Source organism: Labrus mixtus, chromosome 19 (assembly GCF_963584025.1).
Source record: "Labrus mixtus chromosome 19, fLabMix1.1, whole genome shotgun sequence".
NCBI lineage: Eukaryota > Metazoa > Chordata > Actinopteri > Labriformes > Labridae > Labrus > Labrus mixtus.
The window spans coordinates 19,495,987-19,512,630 of record NC_083630.1 but is presented as its reverse complement, the minus strand read 5'-3'; the positions used below and the strand labels follow the sequence as shown (position 1 = coordinate 19,512,630).

The 16,644-nt window shown below is 38.1% G+C and overlaps 3 protein-coding genes across 4 annotated transcripts; all 3 read right to left on the bottom strand.

The window, feature by feature from the left end:
* Nucleotides 1–515: 515 nt before the first annotated feature.
* On the bottom strand, nt 516–16,219 carry LOC132994520 (ADP-ribosyl cyclase/cyclic ADP-ribose hydrolase 1-like). Of its 2 annotated transcripts, none has more exons than XM_061064913.1 (8): nt 15,974–16,219; nt 15,746–15,866; nt 15,517–15,652; nt 14,429–14,500; nt 1,392–1,467; nt 1,164–1,247; nt 946–1,026; nt 516–846 (listed from the first exon to the last, which is right to left on the bottom strand). In XM_061064913.1, exons 1-8 carry the CDS (start codon nt 16,123–16,125, stop codon nt 792–794), a joined length of 777 nt encoding a protein of 258 aa, XP_060920896.1. In that variant the 5' UTR covers nt 16,126–16,219; the 3' UTR covers nt 516–791. The 2 variants fall into 2 exon arrangements, with proteins under 2 accessions (XP_060920896.1, XP_060920895.1); XM_061064912.1 differs by lacking the exons at nt 516–846; nt 946–1,026; nt 1,164–1,247; nt 1,392–1,467 and adding exons at nt 13,198–13,528; nt 13,628–13,708; nt 13,846–13,929; nt 14,074–14,147 and having other exon boundaries at nt 14,427–14,500.
* Nucleotides 1,474–3,428, bottom strand: LOC132994525 (ADP-ribosyl cyclase/cyclic ADP-ribose hydrolase 1-like). The gene is made up of 4 exons (XM_061064918.1): nt 3,112–3,428; nt 2,884–3,004; nt 2,655–2,790; nt 1,474–1,638 (listed from the first exon to the last, which is right to left on the bottom strand). The coding sequence occupies exons 1-4, from the start codon at nt 3,270–3,272 to the stop codon at nt 1,538–1,540; spliced, it is 519 nt and encodes a 172-aa protein (XP_060920901.1). The 5' UTR covers nt 3,273–3,428; the 3' UTR covers nt 1,474–1,537.
* LOC132994523 (ADP-ribosyl cyclase/cyclic ADP-ribose hydrolase 1-like) lies at nt 3,762–7,653 on the bottom strand. Its single transcript, XM_061064915.1, has 8 exons — nt 7,113–7,653; nt 6,847–6,967; nt 6,610–6,742; nt 6,219–6,298; nt 5,303–5,376; nt 4,570–4,653; nt 4,310–4,396; nt 3,762–3,886 (listed from the first exon to the last, which is right to left on the bottom strand). Exons 1-8 carry the CDS (start codon nt 7,238–7,240, stop codon nt 3,853–3,855), a joined length of 741 nt encoding a protein of 246 aa, XP_060920898.1. The 5' UTR covers nt 7,241–7,653; the 3' UTR covers nt 3,762–3,852.
* Nucleotides 16,220–16,644: the final 425 nt, after the last annotated feature.

Sequence of the window (16,644 nt, the reverse complement as noted above, 5' to 3'; positions counted from 1 at the left end):
TTTCTTACATAGGCTTGTTCAAAGTTAGTCCAAACACTGCAGCACTGATGCAAATGTGCCTTGTCGACACCATGTTTAAGCTCCTTTGATAAAATAATAAACTCTGGAAGTTGTCTTCTCATAGAGCTTTCTTGTAATAGTGATCCTATTGAGAACTCTAAGACGTTTTATGATGCAACAGTCCAAGTCCAGATGTCGCCATTAAGCACCAGAATAAAACCAAATCAACCACCAGGCCACCAGCGCCTCATGGGTGGCCTTCTTGAGTGTGTAGCACCAGACACTCCTCAGGAATCACAGGAAGGATGATTACTGGAAGCCTCTGCTGTTGACTTACAAAAGGTAGTTTCAGCTCCATGTATTTTACTTTCAATCACACAAAGGTTACCTCTTACATCCCTCCCACGGGACAGCGAGCTCTGCCACGACCACTGTCAAGGCGGGACCACTGGACAAAGTGAAGAAGTTGAAGTGACTTGATTGGGGGAACTTTTGCTTTCATCAGTGACAATCAATTTCATAAGACACTTTTATTGAAATATTTCAATGCCACAAAATCAGAAGTGAGATCATCAGTTGAACAGTCAAAGGAAGAATTATTCATAAAAAGAAAGAGAAATATATATTTTTAAAAGATTTTGAGACATACATGGATCGTGAACACCCAAAAACTGAATCTACAAGACATATAATAGCACTTTAATAAATTTTGTAGGAATGAAAAAATTATTTAATTACATCTCCTTTTTCATATTGTTTTTGGCTAACATTGTAGTTTCACATTTAGGCCTTCACCAGCAGGCTCCACATGGCGTGTTGTCTTCTATGCACGTCTCCACACGTGATCTACAGTGAAACAAGAGACGTACTGAATGAATACACAAAATAACATGATGTCTTTTTAACACCAGTAGTATTGGACAATGTCTTATTATTCGTACGTACTTAGTCACTGCTTTGCAGGCACAACCTATTCTTTGATCCAGGTCCTTCCTTAAAGTCCCGAGGGATTCACAGGTACAGTTCCTAAAAAAAAGAAACTGGACTGATAACTATACACCTATTAAATGCCAAGCAAAAACTTTACAGGACATCCAGACAGTTACACAATTATACTCTACAGCATGAAGGCAAACAACTGCTTTAAAGAAATGAACTCGTACCTAATCTCCTCAGTGACCAGAACCACAGTGAGGTTCTTTACTCTGGGTGGTTGAAGATTTGGAACCTCTACACCTCCAAAGAAACTAAAAGTAAAATCAAAAAAGCAACATCCAATACATCAAATCAGAGCTCTCACATGAAGCAGCGTAATGTTCGAGTAAAGGGCGGAGAAACTTTATTTTATGTTTTTCACTGAAGGGTGTAGGGTGGGGGTTACACATGCTCACCTGTTAGAATCGTATGGCTCTTTTCTCTCACCATCAAGCATTACTGATGCTCCCTCACAGGCATATTGTGCAAACCACACACACACACACACACACACACACCGTCATACATGTCACTAACCAAATCGGTGTATTTTTTGGTCAAACTATTGATTTTGCTTCTGGATACTTACCCTGGTGGAGGCTATTTTCCAGAATGAGCTAACAGGGTTGGGCAGGCAGTCTTCACAATTCTCAGTGAATGTTTCTGGATTAACAAAGACATGAACACACAAAGAACACATTGATGAATGTTACTTTTTCACAATTTAGAGTCACAATTCACTTTGTCAGAAGCATGTAGCTGAGCTAATTATTACAATTGCCATCATTTGACGTTTTTGGCCCATATTTGCAGGTAATTTGATATTTTAATGACAATACTGATGTGTTCTTGTCAGGTTCTTGTTAAGTTTTTCACTGGGACTGGTAGCCTATTTTGTGTTTAACATGAGCGCCCTCTGGTGGAGCCCCTGCAGACTTGAGTGGTGAGCCCTGTTAATTGTTGCCAGTCTCAGCTGTAAGTTGTCCCCATGGTAACGTGATTTGTAAATTATGCTCCGCAAAAATACGACACAGTAATTTCGTTTTTTCTTGGTTGAAGTGCTTTTTATCTTCGTGGTAAGTTGAGGACAGTCTATGAATTTAATATCAAACAGTTTTGTTACTTTTGTACGGATTTTTTGAACAGTAATCTTGTCTCACCTTGTTGTAAAGCTATGATAGCTTCGTCATTAATTTACTAACCCTTAGCTAACAGTTAGCATAATGATTTCTGTGTTTTAGCCATTTCTGTAGCTTATTTTTTTTTTTATTTGACAAAAAATGGCTGTGAGAGACTCAATATATGTAAGCTATGTTGGTGTCAAGTACATATACGTTTGAATACATTTAAATATAAATTGGCCAATTTGCACTGTCGTGTTCCTGTGCAATATCTGCAGCTTATTACTTGAAAGCGTGTTGGAGCCAAATGTGAATATTTACGCCTGGTTTATCACACAATACAATAGAATGTAGGCTACACAGGCACTACACAATCAATGGAGAAGACAATATAGGGTTCTTGTGTAAAGATTGGCTTTAAACATTTGGAAGAATGATGTATTTATCCGTGTATTTGTGTGGGGTTGATGCATGCAAGTTTTTGTCTTTTTAGCTGCTCCACCAATCTGTTTCCATTTTTAAGGCCATATGCCATACACTGTGACTCATGAATCTTACCATTGTTTCCCTTTTCCCCACACCAGCTCAGTCCATTCAGCACATATCCCAACGAAGTGTCCTCCAAGGTGAAGAAGCAATCTCTCTTCTTGGTGAACTTATGGACCAAATCCTTCGTTTTGCTCCAGAACATCGTCTAATACCAGAAGAGTTGATGTGACGTTGGTAAATATGGATACACATAAGAATCTGTTTAAATTAATGTGATTAAGGCTGATCATATGTTTACTTTGCCACATGGATACTTGAAGGGGGTCTCAGCCAAGAGTTGATCATAGTTTTGGTCAGAAAAGTTACATTTCTCCTTTCCTACGTAGGCCTGTTCAAAGTTAGGCCAAATAGTTTCACAGCTGAAAAATAAATGTAAATAAATACCGTAGTCGATTTCATCAACAAAATAGTGTTAACAATACTGAGGTGAAATAAAATGGCAACAAACTGAAATACAGAGACTTACATGTCTTTTTCCTCTGGAAACTCCAAACACTTCTTCATGAATGTTTCCCTGAACTCGGCTTTTTGAGTCAGAAGTACCGAAGGAACAACAACAACCACGACAACCACGACAACCACGACAGTGACAGTAGCCCCGATGGCCAAAGCCTTTTTAGATACCATTTTAAAGCTTCCTGTAGTGGTGGGTGATATATAATGATTTTAGATCGTGAAGGATATTAACGTGCTGTCGATCTGCCAAAGCAGGGAGATCGTAGAACCGGGCTAATGTGTTTCTTCTATCATGCTGCAGTTTATGCTCCGAGTTTAAGCTCAGTCAGTCAGTGATGAGATGGGTAGTGATAAGATGGGTAGTGTGAACCTAAAGGTTCACACTACCCATCTTAAAGTTCCTGTGTGTGTCGACATACATACGCCCTCGCTTCACACATATAATAGAGGTGACATTCTAGTTCTACACCAACAAGAATGAAACCATCAGTAGGTGTGTGTTTTAATAAGTACTTTCTTTTCTTTTCTTCCACAATACTCATTGAATCATTACAGACATAGCACTGAAAATAAATGTATCATTAGGATTACCTTTCAAGATTTCTAAACTAAACATCACTTCATTGCGTTTTGACCTTTTCATATTAAACCAGAGACTGCTTTCATTTTTGCTCAAATTATTTTTATTGTGCGATCACAACTGAGTCAGTCAAATCACATTTTGAGTAACTCTTGACATTTACAGACTCCATCAGCAGGTATTTAATATTTTCTTCACTTGGCATCTGCAATGAAACAAATAATAATAACTTTATTTATATAACACCTTGAAAAACACGGACATAAAAAAAGAATAAAGAAAAGAAACCAAACACAGACGAACATAAAGAACAGCAAGAATATAGACAGTGCAACATAATACAGAACAACAAAGAAACAACCCAACAGCATAAGAACCCACACAACAATAGACCCAACAAACACATTTAACCCGACCATCATAAGACACCCACAAAAAGAGCGCAGGCAACAGAAGAACCCAACAACACGAGCTGAGACCAAAAGGACCAAAGATGTGATGATACTAAAAGAGCTCACAGCTTCTAAAAACAGATAACAGCAATACAAAGCACGAAAGGAATAAACATGATTGATATGTGACAACCTCGGCATAGAACGATGTTTCTCGTGATCTTCAGTGAACTTACCTGAGCACTTCCTTGCAATCGTAACCGATTCCTTTTTGTTTCAGCTCATTTTTTAAATTCTTGAGGGATTCGTCGTTGCACTGCATCCTAAATAAAATAAATGCAGGGAGGACACAGAACAGCATATGGTTTATTATGTTTACCAATTTGTCTTAAGTATTTTAAGTCAACTGATGACTACTACAGCCAAAACACAGGCCTATTTAGTTTCAAAGCGACGTGGCAAAAGTCTGCCATAAGAAATAAAAATGAAATCGTACCCTTTCTTCTTAACAGCCAGAATAACATCCAGTTTCGTCACTTTGGTATGATCAAGTTTAGGTACCTCAAAACGTCCAAAGAAACTAATAACATAAGAGAAACATTGAGAATGAATAAAACAAGTCAGGTTAACAGGGGCCGTTACATCAGGCAGCATTTAAAAGTGGAAGTAAAGGGCTGAGATATTTTAAAACTTTTTAAAACTTTGTCTTTTTCATGTCAATCAATCAATCAGACTTTATTTGTATAGCACTTTTTTATACAATACATGTTAGATGTTATTTATCACTGCATATTGAAATATGTGTTATTTTTTTATTCCGATCTTTCAATTTAACAGAACAACAAACACCCCTTCAGCCAATCAGAATAGATCAGAAGCTGTGAGTGACACTGAGATAACAGAAAGTTGCTGTACCACTAAAAATGATTTACAGTAACTACCAATACCTCCTCTTGAAGATTAATGTGCAATATTTTGAACATACATATAGCAGAAGTCAAGTATAAGTTAAAACCCCTGTGCTAGCATAGAGCAACAGCTGGGAGAAACTTAACATACTATACTGAAAGATTGATGTAATATTAATGATTAACTTGCTGCCATCAGTTGATCTAATGCTCATATTTAATGCACTGTGCAGGTGTCATGTCAAACATCACAGCATTTTTTGGTTATCATTGAGGAGTTCATAAAACTGTCCACATTTCAAGTGTAGTGCTGCTGCCTACCTCTTAGTATCGTATGGGACTTCCACATCTCCATTCAGCAGCGCTTTGACTTCTTCACAGGCATGTTGTGCATACTACAGCAGACATAAGAACAAGTTATTAATTATTTATTTCATACAATGGTTGATCTATCTATCCATCCATCCATCCATCCCCCAACCAACCAATTAATCAATCAATCAATTAATCAACCAATCATACTTCATTATCTGTCAGGTTTCTGCAGCTAGGCTCAGTTATGTGTTTTAAAGACACAGGCATTTGACAGAAAAGTGTTTGAGAAATTAAGAAAGTTCAATCAGGAAGACTATAACTGCCTTCATGATCGGATATATCTCTCATTCATCTCTTTTTGAACGCTCACTCATGTTTCCGCTGTCATTTTTGGGCTGTCAATGGGTAATCGGCTGTCTCGTCAGCGGTACTCATCTAACCAATCACATGGTGTTCCTCCCTGATTTTCAACCTATCATCGTTCTGCTCCCCTTTTAAATATGATTCTTTCTCTGCATTAGTTCCTTCATGCTGATGTTTCATGCGCCCCTCCACCTCCCCATCACCGCCAGTCTTCACAGACTCATCATCCATCAATTCGTCACCCATCCGGTCTCATCAAGTCATCAGCTTCACCACCACCAGGGTCTGGACTCCATGGGGGGGATTTATTCTGTCGATGCTCAGAATTGTCATTCTCCAAACACATCACCCTACCCATAGAGTCCAAGCGCCAAAGTATTTCTATCAAATCACATTTCCATGTTATTCATTGTAATAAATCATTTTCTTAGTTTACTTGTCTCTCCTGATTGAACTATATCTAGTTCCCTTGAGACAAAGTGTTTTCTGTTTTTGTACATGTCACTGACTGAATTAATATAAGTGATGAAAAACGAGTACTTTCTCGCTGGGTACTTACCCTGATGGAGGCCATGGTCCAAAATGAATAAGAAGGGATTTTGTCCTGCTTGTCACTGCACTCGGCACCAGTGAAAGTTTCTAGAATAAAAGACAATAAGTGTTTGTGTGATAGTTTACACACTTTAGGCTTTAAAAAGATACAACTGACTGTGAGAGATATCAGAAATGAGTGTGTCTTTTTATCTGTATTCAATTCAATTAAAGTTCATTTGTATCGCACTTTTCATACAAATTTAAACTCAATGTGCAAATAAACCAACACAATATAAACTCATTAAAAAATGATCACAAATAGATTCAAAAGCACATTTGTCACATATTAAACTACTACACTGAACTGTTTCTGATTTAAAGGCTACGTCTTAACGTCACTATGACTAATGACTTACCCTTGCTGTTCTTCTTCCCACACCATTTAAAATCGTCCAGCACGTATCCCAACTTATTGTGTGCAATGGGGACGTAGCATTTTCCTTTTTCAACCAACTTGACCAAATCACTTGTTTTGCTCCACAGCATTGTCTAACCCCAAAAGAGATGATATGCCGTTGTTAAGTATACAAATCTGCTTTAATTCACAAGGATAAGGATGTTAGTCAGACAGATGTGTGGTTACGGATGTTTACTTTTTTGCATGGATGATTGAAGGGGATCAGATCAAAGAGTTCTTTATAATTGTCTGGAGTGACAGTATCCGGGTCCTTCCCTACATAGGCTTGTTTGAAGAGAACCAATGCTCTTTTACAGCTGAAAAATAAATGTTATTACTTAGTACAGGAAAAGTTGTTTACTCCTTTTTTTTTATACTTTATGAATATGAACATGAATATGTTTGCCACCATATGTTAATTCAAGTGGCAACAGCTTAGACTAAAAATGCAAAGAGACTTACGTTTTTTCTTCCTCTTTAACCTCCAAGCACTTATTCATGAACGTATCTTCGAACAGCAGTACCGATGGAACGAGGACAACCACGAAGGTGATAGCACCACCGATGGCCAAAGCCTTTTTAGATACCATTTTAAAGCTTCCTGTAGTGGTGGGCGATATAACAATCTTAGATCGTGAAGGATATTAACGTGCTGACGATCTGCCAAAGCAGGGAGATCGTAGAACCGGGCTAATGTGTTTATTCTATCATGCTGCAGTTTATGCTCCGACAGAGACGCGTCTCCCTCCCTCCTTTTTTGCTCCGCAGCAGTGAAAACGAAAACTAAACGAAAGTCCGCAAAAAGAACTCCATCCTGGTTATATGCAACTGTTCTGATATTTTTCCAAACCGACGCGCTGTGAGTAACAGTTAATTTATCTGCATAGTTTGCACAGTTAAGTTTACATCTCATTTAACGACCCGGAGACGTTAACAGTCTGCAGAGATACAGACAGAGCGGCGCTCTGTTGAGACTGGTCAAGCTGAGGCTCTTCCTTCCTGCTCACAGCAGTACTCTCACACCTAAAGGTTCACACTACCCATCTTAAAGTTCCTGTGTGTGTGTCGACATACATACGCCCTCGCTTCACACGTATAATAGAGGTGACATTCTAGTTCTACACACACAAGAATGAAACCATCAGTAGGTGTGTGTTTTAATAAGTACTTTCTTTTCTTTTCAGAGATGTCGTATTTTTCTTTATCTTCATACACCCTCGTCTAAACTGAGGCAGCAGCTTCCAGTTTCAAATGATCAAAAAAGAAACACAAAAGCACAAGTGTTCAAAAGTTGGACACATAACTAAGACAACAAACTGAGTAAAATGTGTCTGGAAACTCATGTGGAATAGAAGTAACTCAAGGAGCTGGTAAGGCTGTGGGGTTTGAGATAAGTGCTCACAATACTCATTGAATCATTACAGACATAGCACTGAAAATAAATGTATCATTAGGATTACCTTTCAAGACTTCTTAACTAAACATCACATCATTGCGTTTTGACCTTTTCATATTAAACCAGAGACTGCTTTCATTTTTGCTCAAATTATGTTTATTGTGCGATCACAACTGAGTCAGTCAAATCACATTTTAAGTAACTCTTGACATTTACAGACTCCATCAGCAGGTTTTTCATGTTTGCACTTCTCCAGCTGGGCTCTGCAATGAAACAAATAATAATAACTTTATTTTTTATATAGCACCTTGAAAAACATGGACATAAAAAAAAGAATAAAGGAAAAGAAACCTTGTTGTAGAAACTTGGAGGGAAGACATTACTTCTGACAATAATATTTTTAAATATGTCAGTTTAGATGTTATTTATCACTGCATATTGATATTAACTATACATATATGTGTTATTTTTCTATTCCAATCTTTCAATTTAACAGAAACATTTAGGTTAATCATTATCCCTGAACATAATGTAATGCAGCTGTTAACTTCATCCTCTCATTAAGGTAGTGACCGTTTTAGATAATGACAGCAGGAGGACATGTATGCATGCGCATGACTCCTTAAATGCAAAGTAGGCCAAGAGTTATGTGTAAAACTTTTTAAAATACTTATTTTATTGTTACCTTACTAGGTTTGTATTATTTCAACTGTTTTTTCAAAGGTTTATTATGGGGCTTTTTATGCTTTTATTTTAGAGATAGGACAGTGGATAGAGTCAGAAATAGAGAGAGTCTACAGAGTCAAAGCATTAAAACATCATCCATTGTAATGTTGGTGATTCATACTGACTTATATCTCTACATCCATTGTTAAAATGCTCGTACATAAAAAAAGACCACAGCATTACAAAAGGGTAAAGCATTTTCTTTGTTATCATTGAAGAGGTCAAGTGTTGTGCTGCTTACCTGGAGGGGTAGTGTGGGTTGTCTATTTCACCAATAAGAACTGCTATTACAGGACCACATGCATAACATGCAAACTAAAGACACAAACATAAAAACACAAGAAAAAAGGATGTGAGTGAGTGATATACATTTTTATGGTGAAGATATATGATTTAAGGCCTGCACGATGGTGCAGTGGCTTGGGTTGTTGCCTAACAGCTAGAAAATTCCTGGTTCTAATCCCCCGTCATGCAGGGTCTTTTTGTGTGGACGGTTGCATGTTCTCCACGTGCATGTGTAACAGGCCCCGTATGGAGGACTGTTGCCAGATTAGATTTGTCCTGTAAATAACAGGGAAATAATGAGACAAAGCAAAGTAGTGTGTTTCCTTTCCTCGCTTCTGTCAGTCTTTATTTTTATACATATGTTCATGTATTTCAGTTTTACTTAAACTGTATTTTGGTTTTCATTTCTTTCTTCAAAAACAAAATTTAGTCCACATTTCAACACAATATGCACAGAAATATACATAAACTTATATTTCGTCTTATATAACATGCAAAAGTTCTCAAAACTACAAAATAAATGTTTCTGTGTGTTATTATTCTTTAAACAAATATAAAATAATTTGGTTCTGCTACTTAAGAGCTTCTTATTAATGCAATACAGTTGCATACAGGTTCATACAGGAGGAGATCAATCCTCGCTTAGCATTATGCTAACAAATAACATGGGAAATTCCATAGAGAAACTGCGAAGCTAGCGGAGTAAGCGTTACACATTTTACAAGAAAATAAGTACAAAATATGAAAACAAACAGTCTTCATGAACTCACAGTTACTTTAAGAGATATGCAGGAGCTTTACAAAACAACATGGGAGCTAGGGACAAGCCATGACCGACATACAGTGGCGCCCATATATGAACGTGGCGAGGAGCTAAGCTAGCGCTCATGAGCATCATAGCTAAAGTACCTTAAAACCTTCAAAACACATTTAAAACACATCCTGACACACACTTAAAGATGGTGTTAGCTTCTACATGTTATAAAAGAATATACTATAGACCACATGTATGTGATTTGTGACATTTACTCACCTGTAAATAACAGGGAAATAATGAGACAAAGCAACGTAGTGTGTTTCCTTTCCTCGCTTCTGTCAGTCTGAAGACGAGGTCTGCCGAGCAGACTAAGCTGTCTCACCTGGAGGTTACGCCTCCTTGTGGCACAAATTGGAACCACACTCTAAATGAGATTTTACACAAAGTAACAGAACTAATGCTCCCAATTACACATTTACATATTGAAATATACATAATACACAAAAATAAATCACATAATGTGATCACACATTTCTGTGTGGCACACATGGGTGCAGTCCAAAGACATGCTCATGCTGACTCTAAGGTGCCCATAGGTGTGAGTGTAAACATGGATGTTTGTCTCTTTATGTCAGCCCCATGACTGGAATGATAGACTGGCGACCAGGGTGTAAACCCAATGACAGCTGGGATTGGCTCCAGCCCCCCCTTGACCCCGAAACGGGACAAGCAGTAGAGATGATTGATGGATGTCAGCCCTGTGTTGGACTGGATTGATGAATGTCAGTCCTGTGTTGGACTGGATTGATGAATGTCAGTCCTGTGTTGGACTGGATTGATGGATGTCAGTCCTGTGTTGGACTGGATTGATGGATGTCAGTCCTGTGTTGGACTGGATTGATGAATGTCAGTCCTGTGTTGGACTGGATTGATGGATGTCAACCCTGTGTTGGACTGGATTGATGAATGTCAGTCCTGTGTTGGACTGGATTGATGGATGTCAGCCCTGTGTTGGACTGGATTGATGGATGTCAGTCCTGTGTTGGACTGGATTGATGGATGTTAGCCCTGTGTTGGACTGGATTGATGGATGTCAGTCCTGTGTTGGACTGGATTGATGGAGGTCAGTCCTGTGTTGGACTGGCGACCTGGATGTATACTGCCTCTCGCCCAATGACAGCTGGGATTGGCTCCAGCCCCCCACGACCCCAAACAGCACAAGCGGTATTGATGATGGATGGATGGATGGATGGATTTGTCTTTTAATGACTCTCACAAACATCTACATGATGTACAGATAACAATCTGTAGGTAGAAGTTATCTCCTTATTCCAACGTGGCAAGTTCAATTCTTGCAGCTCGAGCAACAATTTGGACTGTAATCCATGTTGATCTATCTCTGTCCCTGCTTTAACCTGTAAGTCCCTAATACATGACACTGACTTCATTAATGTATTTGGTGTTACAAACAAATGACTGTCTGTTGGGTATACTTACCGATTTCGAGGCACTTTCCCAGAATGACGTCACAGGGTTAGGTTTGCACTGTTTGCAGAGATAAATATATGTATCTGTAAAAACACATACAAAGACACACAGACATGTTTTTAAATAAATATGACTACTCCAATCTGTCTGCATTGTTCAGGCTTTGTAATGCTCGGTGAGTTTTCTTGCCTCTGTTGGCCTCCTGACCACACCACTCCAGTCCATCCAGCACAGATCCCAACAAAGTGTCTGTCAAGATGATAGTACTGTAAGATTAAAAAGTGAAGTAAATTCATATATTTGAGTTAATCCATGTATTTAAGTTTAAGTTAAAAATAAGTTAACATTTATACAGTGAACTATTTACATATTTGAGTTTATGAAGTTAATATTGATATACTTACATGTTTTAATGTTTGCAGTAGCACCTAGTAACTGTGACAATATATTATATTGAATCTACTTCTGTGTTTGTGTAATGGAAAAATATATGTTCTTGCTTATGCATTTAACACATACGAACTTCTGCTTGCACAGTGGAAAAATAAGTAACACGTACACAAACAACACATGCCAAACCACATCTGGGTGCGAGGACATTTGTACGACACCCTGTCTGAAAGAACAGCACAAAAAACACACGGACATAACTGTCATGAAACTAAGCGATAATTATAGACGAGTCTCTAGGCAGATTAAAACACATCAACATGAGTCAACCAATGAGTGTGCCCCGCTTTGCGAAGTCTGGTATGAATGTCTCGATGCAACCGCTCCCGAGCGGGATTCTGCTATGCACTTGTGACGAAAGTCACCTCTGTATAAGTTTCCTCCTTTTGCAAAAGAAACCCTATTACTCTGATAATAAAAGACAAAGACAAGAAACGGTTTGATTTGAGATCTTTTGTTAAATACAGAAAAATCCACGACATTTGTCATAATGTTTGCCTTGAGTTTAATCATCCTAACCTCTGATTGGCTAACGACGGAACATGTGATGAGAAACAAGGAAGTGTTGGTTGTTTTGTAGCAGAACAATGTAAGTGCTGTTGAGAAAGTTATCCGTCTCCATCCTTCTGTTTCTCTTAACTAGTGATCCATCCACCACACATCAGACCCTCACGTTACAGTACCAAACTTCTTCGACCATATCTTTTGTTCCACTCCAGAGCATTGTCTAACCCCCCCCCCCCCCCCCCCCCCAAAAAAAAAGAAAAAGCAAATTTTAGCTTAATAAATTAAAATGCTGCTTTGTATAACAGCCTCATGCACATTAATCAGACAGTTGTGTGATCATGGATGTTTACTTTGTCACATTGATGTTTGAAGGGGGTTTCAAAGAGTGGTTCATAGTCTTTCTCCAAAACGCCACAATAATCCTTTCTTACATAGGCTTGTTCAAAGTTAGTCCAAACACTGCAGCACTGATGCAAATGTGCCTTGTCGACACCATGTTTAAGCTCCTTTGATAAAATAATAAACTCTGGAAGTTGTCTTCTCATAGAGCTTTCTTGTAATAGTGATCCTATTGAGAACTCTAAGACGTTTTATGATGCAACAGTCCAAGTCCAGATGTCGCCATTAAGCACCAGAATAAAACCAAATCAACCACCAGGCCACCAGCGCCTCATGGGTGGCCTTCTTGAGTGTGTAGCACCAGACACTCCTCAGGAATCACAGGAAGGATGATTACTGGAAGCCTCTGCTGTTGACTTACAAAAGGTAGTTTCAGCTCCATGTATTTTACTTTCAATCACACAAAGGTTACCTCTTACATCCCTCCCACGGGACAGCGAGCTCTGCCACGACCACTGTCAAGGCTGGACCACTGGACAAAGTGAAGAAGTTGAAGTGACTTGATTGGGGGAACTTTTGCTTTCATCAGTGACAATCAATTTCATAAGACACTTTTATTGAAATATTTCAATGCCACAAAATCAGAAGTGAGATCATCAGTTGAACAGTCAAAGGAAGAATTATTCATAAAAAGAAAGAGAAATATATATTTTTAAAAGATTTTGAGACATACATGGATCGTGAACACCCAAAAACTGAATCTACAAGACATATAATAGCACTTTAATAAATTTTGTAGGAATGAAAAAATGATTTAATTACATCTCCTTTTTCATATTGTTTTTGGCTAACATTGTAGTTTCACATTTAGGCCTTCACCAGCAGGCTCCACATGGCGTGTTGTCTTCTATGCACGTCTCCACACGTGATCTACAGTGAAACAAGAGACGTACTGAATGAATACACAAAATAACATGATGTCTTTTTAACACCAGTAGTATTGGACAATGTCTTATTATTCGTACGTACTTAGTCACTGCTTTGCAGGCACAACCTATTCTTTGATCCAGGTCCTTCCTTAAAGTCCCGAGGGATTCACAGGTACAGGCACTGAAAAAAAGAAACTGGACTGATAACTATACACCTATTAAATGCCAAGCAAAAACTTTACAGGACATCCAGACAGTTACACAATTATACTCTACAGCATGAAGGCAAACAACTGCTTTAAAGAAATGAACTCGTACCTAATCTCCTCAGTGACCAGAACCACAGTGAGGTTCTTTACTCTGGGTGGTTGAAGATTTGGAACCTCTACACCTCCAAAGAAACTAAAAGTAAAATCAAAAAAGCAACATCCAATACATCAAATCAGAGCTCTCACATGAAGCAGCGTAATGTTCGAGTAAAGGGCGGAGAAACTTTATTTTATGTTTTTCACTGAAGGGTGTAGGGTGGGGGTTACACATGCTCACCTGTTAGAATCGTATGGCTCTTTTCTCTCACCATCAAGCATTACTGATGCTTCCTCACAGGCATACTGTGCAAACTACACACACACACACACACACACACACACACACACACTTAGTGCCACTCAGGGCAACTTTATTTGTACATGTCAATTGCATTTTTAGTAGGCTACATTGTCAGATTTTCCTCATGTCAACAATATGTGCAATGTGGCTCCTTTGAGACAACTACAAAGACTTATTGACACGCCGAGTGACCTCTGTCTGTCCTTCAACTTTAGTCCGTCATACATGTCACTAACCAAATCGTATTGTATTTTTTGGTCAAACTATTGATTTTGCTTCTGGATACTTACCCTGGTTGAGGCTATTTTCCAGAATGAGCTAACAGGGTTGGGCAGGCAGTCCTCACAATTCTCAGTGAATGTTTCTGGATTAACAAAGACATGAACACACAAAGAACACATTGATGAATGTTACTTTTTCACAATTTAGAGTTACAATTCACTTTGTCCGAAGCATGTAGCTGAGCTAATTATTACAATTGCCATCGTTTGACATTTTTGGCCCATATTTGCAGGTAATTTGATATTTTAATGACAATACTGATGTGTTCTTGTCAGGTTCTTGTTAAGTTTTTCGCTGGGACTGGTAGCCTATTTTGTGTTTAACATGAGCGCCCTCTGCTGGAGCCCCTGCAGACTTGAGTGGTGAGCCCTGTTAATTGTTGCCGGTCTCAGCTGTAAGTTGTCCCCATGGTAACGTGATTCGTAAGTTATGCTCAGCAAAAATAGGACATAGTAATTTCGTTTTTTCTTGGTTGAAGTGCTTTTTATCTTCGTGGTAAGTTGAGGACAGTCTATGAATTTAATATCAAACAGTTTTGTGACTTTTGTACGGATTTTTTGAACAGTAATCTTGCCTCACCTTGTTGTAAAGCTATGATAGCTTCGTCATTAACTTACTAACCCTTAGCTAACAGTTAGCATAATGATTTCTGTGTTTTAGCCATTTCTGTAGCTTGTTTTTTTTTTTTTTTGACAAAAAATGGCTGTGAGAGACTCAATATATGTAGGCTATGTTGGTGTCAAGTACATATACATTTTAATACATTTAAATATAAATTGGCCAATTTGCACTGTCGTGTTCCTGTGCAATATCTGCAGCTTATTACTTGAAAGCGTGTTGGAGCCAAATGTGAATATTTACGCCTGGTTTATAACACAATACAATAGAAAGTAGGCTACACAGGCACTACACAATCAATGGAGAAGACAATATAGAGTTCTTGTGTAAAGATTGGCTTTAAACATTTGGAAGAATGATGTATTTATCCGTGTATTTGTGTGGGGTTGATGCATGCAAGTTTTTGTCTTTTTAGCTGCTCCACCAATCTGTTTCCATTTTTAAGGCCATATGCCATACACTGTGACTCATGAATCTTACCATTGTTTCCCTTTTCCCCACACCAGCTCAGTCCATTCAGCACATATCCCAACAAAGTGTCCTCCAAGGTGAAGAAGCAATCTCTCTTCTTGGTGAACTTATGGACCAAATCCTTCGTTTTGCTCCAGAACATCGTCTAATACCAGAAGAGTTGATGTGACGTTGGTAAATATGTATACACACAAGAATCTGCTTTAATTAATGTGATTAAGGCTGATCATATGTTTACTTTGCCACATGGATGCTTGAAGGGGGTCTCAGCCAAGAGTTTATCATAGTTTTGGTCAGAAAAGTTACATTTCTCCTTTCCTACGTAGGCCTGTTCAAAGTTAGTCCAAATAGTTTCACAGCTGAAAAATAAATGTAAATAAATACCGTAGTCGATTTCATCAACAAAATAGTGTTAACAATACTGAGGTGAAATAAAATGGCAACAAACTGAAATACAGAGACTTACATGTGTTTTTCCTCTGGAAACTCCAAACACTTCTTCATGAATGTTTCCCTGAACTCGGCTTTTTGAGTCAGAAGTACCGAAGGAACAACAATAACCACGACAACCACGACAGTGACAGTACCCCCGATGGCCAAAGCCTTTTTAGATACCATTTTAAAGCTTCTTGTATAAAATAAAGCTCTGTGGAAGTCTTCTTTTCACGGTCTGCCTTGTGATGCAAAAGTCCAAACTCTGTCAATAAATGATAAGATTTATTGCTACTACTCTGTGACCAAACACACTGGGGACCATTATCTATCAAACCAGTTACATTTGATTATATTTAAAGAACCAGCTGTTACCATAATGCACAAACAATCACAAAGTTATTTTGTACTTTTAAAGAAAATATGATGAAATATTCATTTTAAACATTAATAGCTTAAAAGTGATTTATTTAGACTTGATTCTCTTTATGTTTACTGGTCCCTTGTACAAGGACGTTGCTCTGCCCTGCTATCTTAGTTAATAATTGTTTAATTTTATAAATAAATTAGCTTATAGCTAACTTTGGTACAGCTAATAAGCTGTACACTGTCCCTGTCAAAATAAACAAATACAGAAAAAAATAAATCAGATCGAAATGGAAAGACAATGTGTTGGCATAAGATGTATTTATTTATTTATTTGTA

What these genes read in the sequence shown, in the direction of transcription:
- LOC132994525 (XM_061064918.1), bottom strand. Translation starts at nt 3,272, where the DNA reads ATGGTATCTAAAAAGGCTTTGGCCATCGGGGCTACTGTCACTGTCGTG. An exon ending in TTTCCAGAGGAAAAAGACAT is followed by an intron (nt 3,005 to 3,111) that starts GTAAGTCTCTGT and finishes TTTATTTTTCAG; the next exon opens with CTGTGAAACTATTTGGCCTA. An exon ending in TCAAGTATCCATGTGGCAAA is followed by an intron (nt 2,791 to 2,883) that starts GTAAACATATGA and finishes TTCTGGTATTAG; the next exon opens with ACGATGTTCTGGAGCAAAAC.
- LOC132994520 (XM_061064913.1), bottom strand. Translation starts at nt 16,125, where the DNA reads ATGGTATCTAAAAAGGCTTTGGCCATCGGGGGTACTGTCACTGTCGTG. An exon ending in TCAAGCATCCATGTGGCAAA is followed by an intron (nt 15,653 to 15,745) that starts GTAAACATATGA and finishes TTCTGGTATTAG; the next exon opens with ACGATGTTCTGGAGCAAAAC. An exon ending in TGGGGAAAAGGGAAACAATG is followed by an intron (nt 14,501 to 15,516) that starts GTAAGATTCATG and finishes TTGTTAATCCAG; the next exon opens with AAACATTCACTGAGAATTGT.
- LOC132994523 (XM_061064915.1), bottom strand. Translation starts at nt 7,240, where the DNA reads ATGGTATCTAAAAAGGCTTTGGCCATCGGTGGTGCTATCACCTTCGTG. An exon ending in GGACCATGGCCTCCATCAGG is followed by an intron (nt 5,377 to 6,218) that starts GTAAGTACCCAG and finishes TGTCTGCTGTAG; the next exon opens with TATGCACAACATGCCTGTGA. An exon ending in GTCCCATACGATACTAAGAG is followed by an intron (nt 4,654 to 5,302) that starts GTAGGCAGCAGC and finishes TTATGTTATTAG; the next exon opens with TTTCTTTGGACGTTTTGAGG.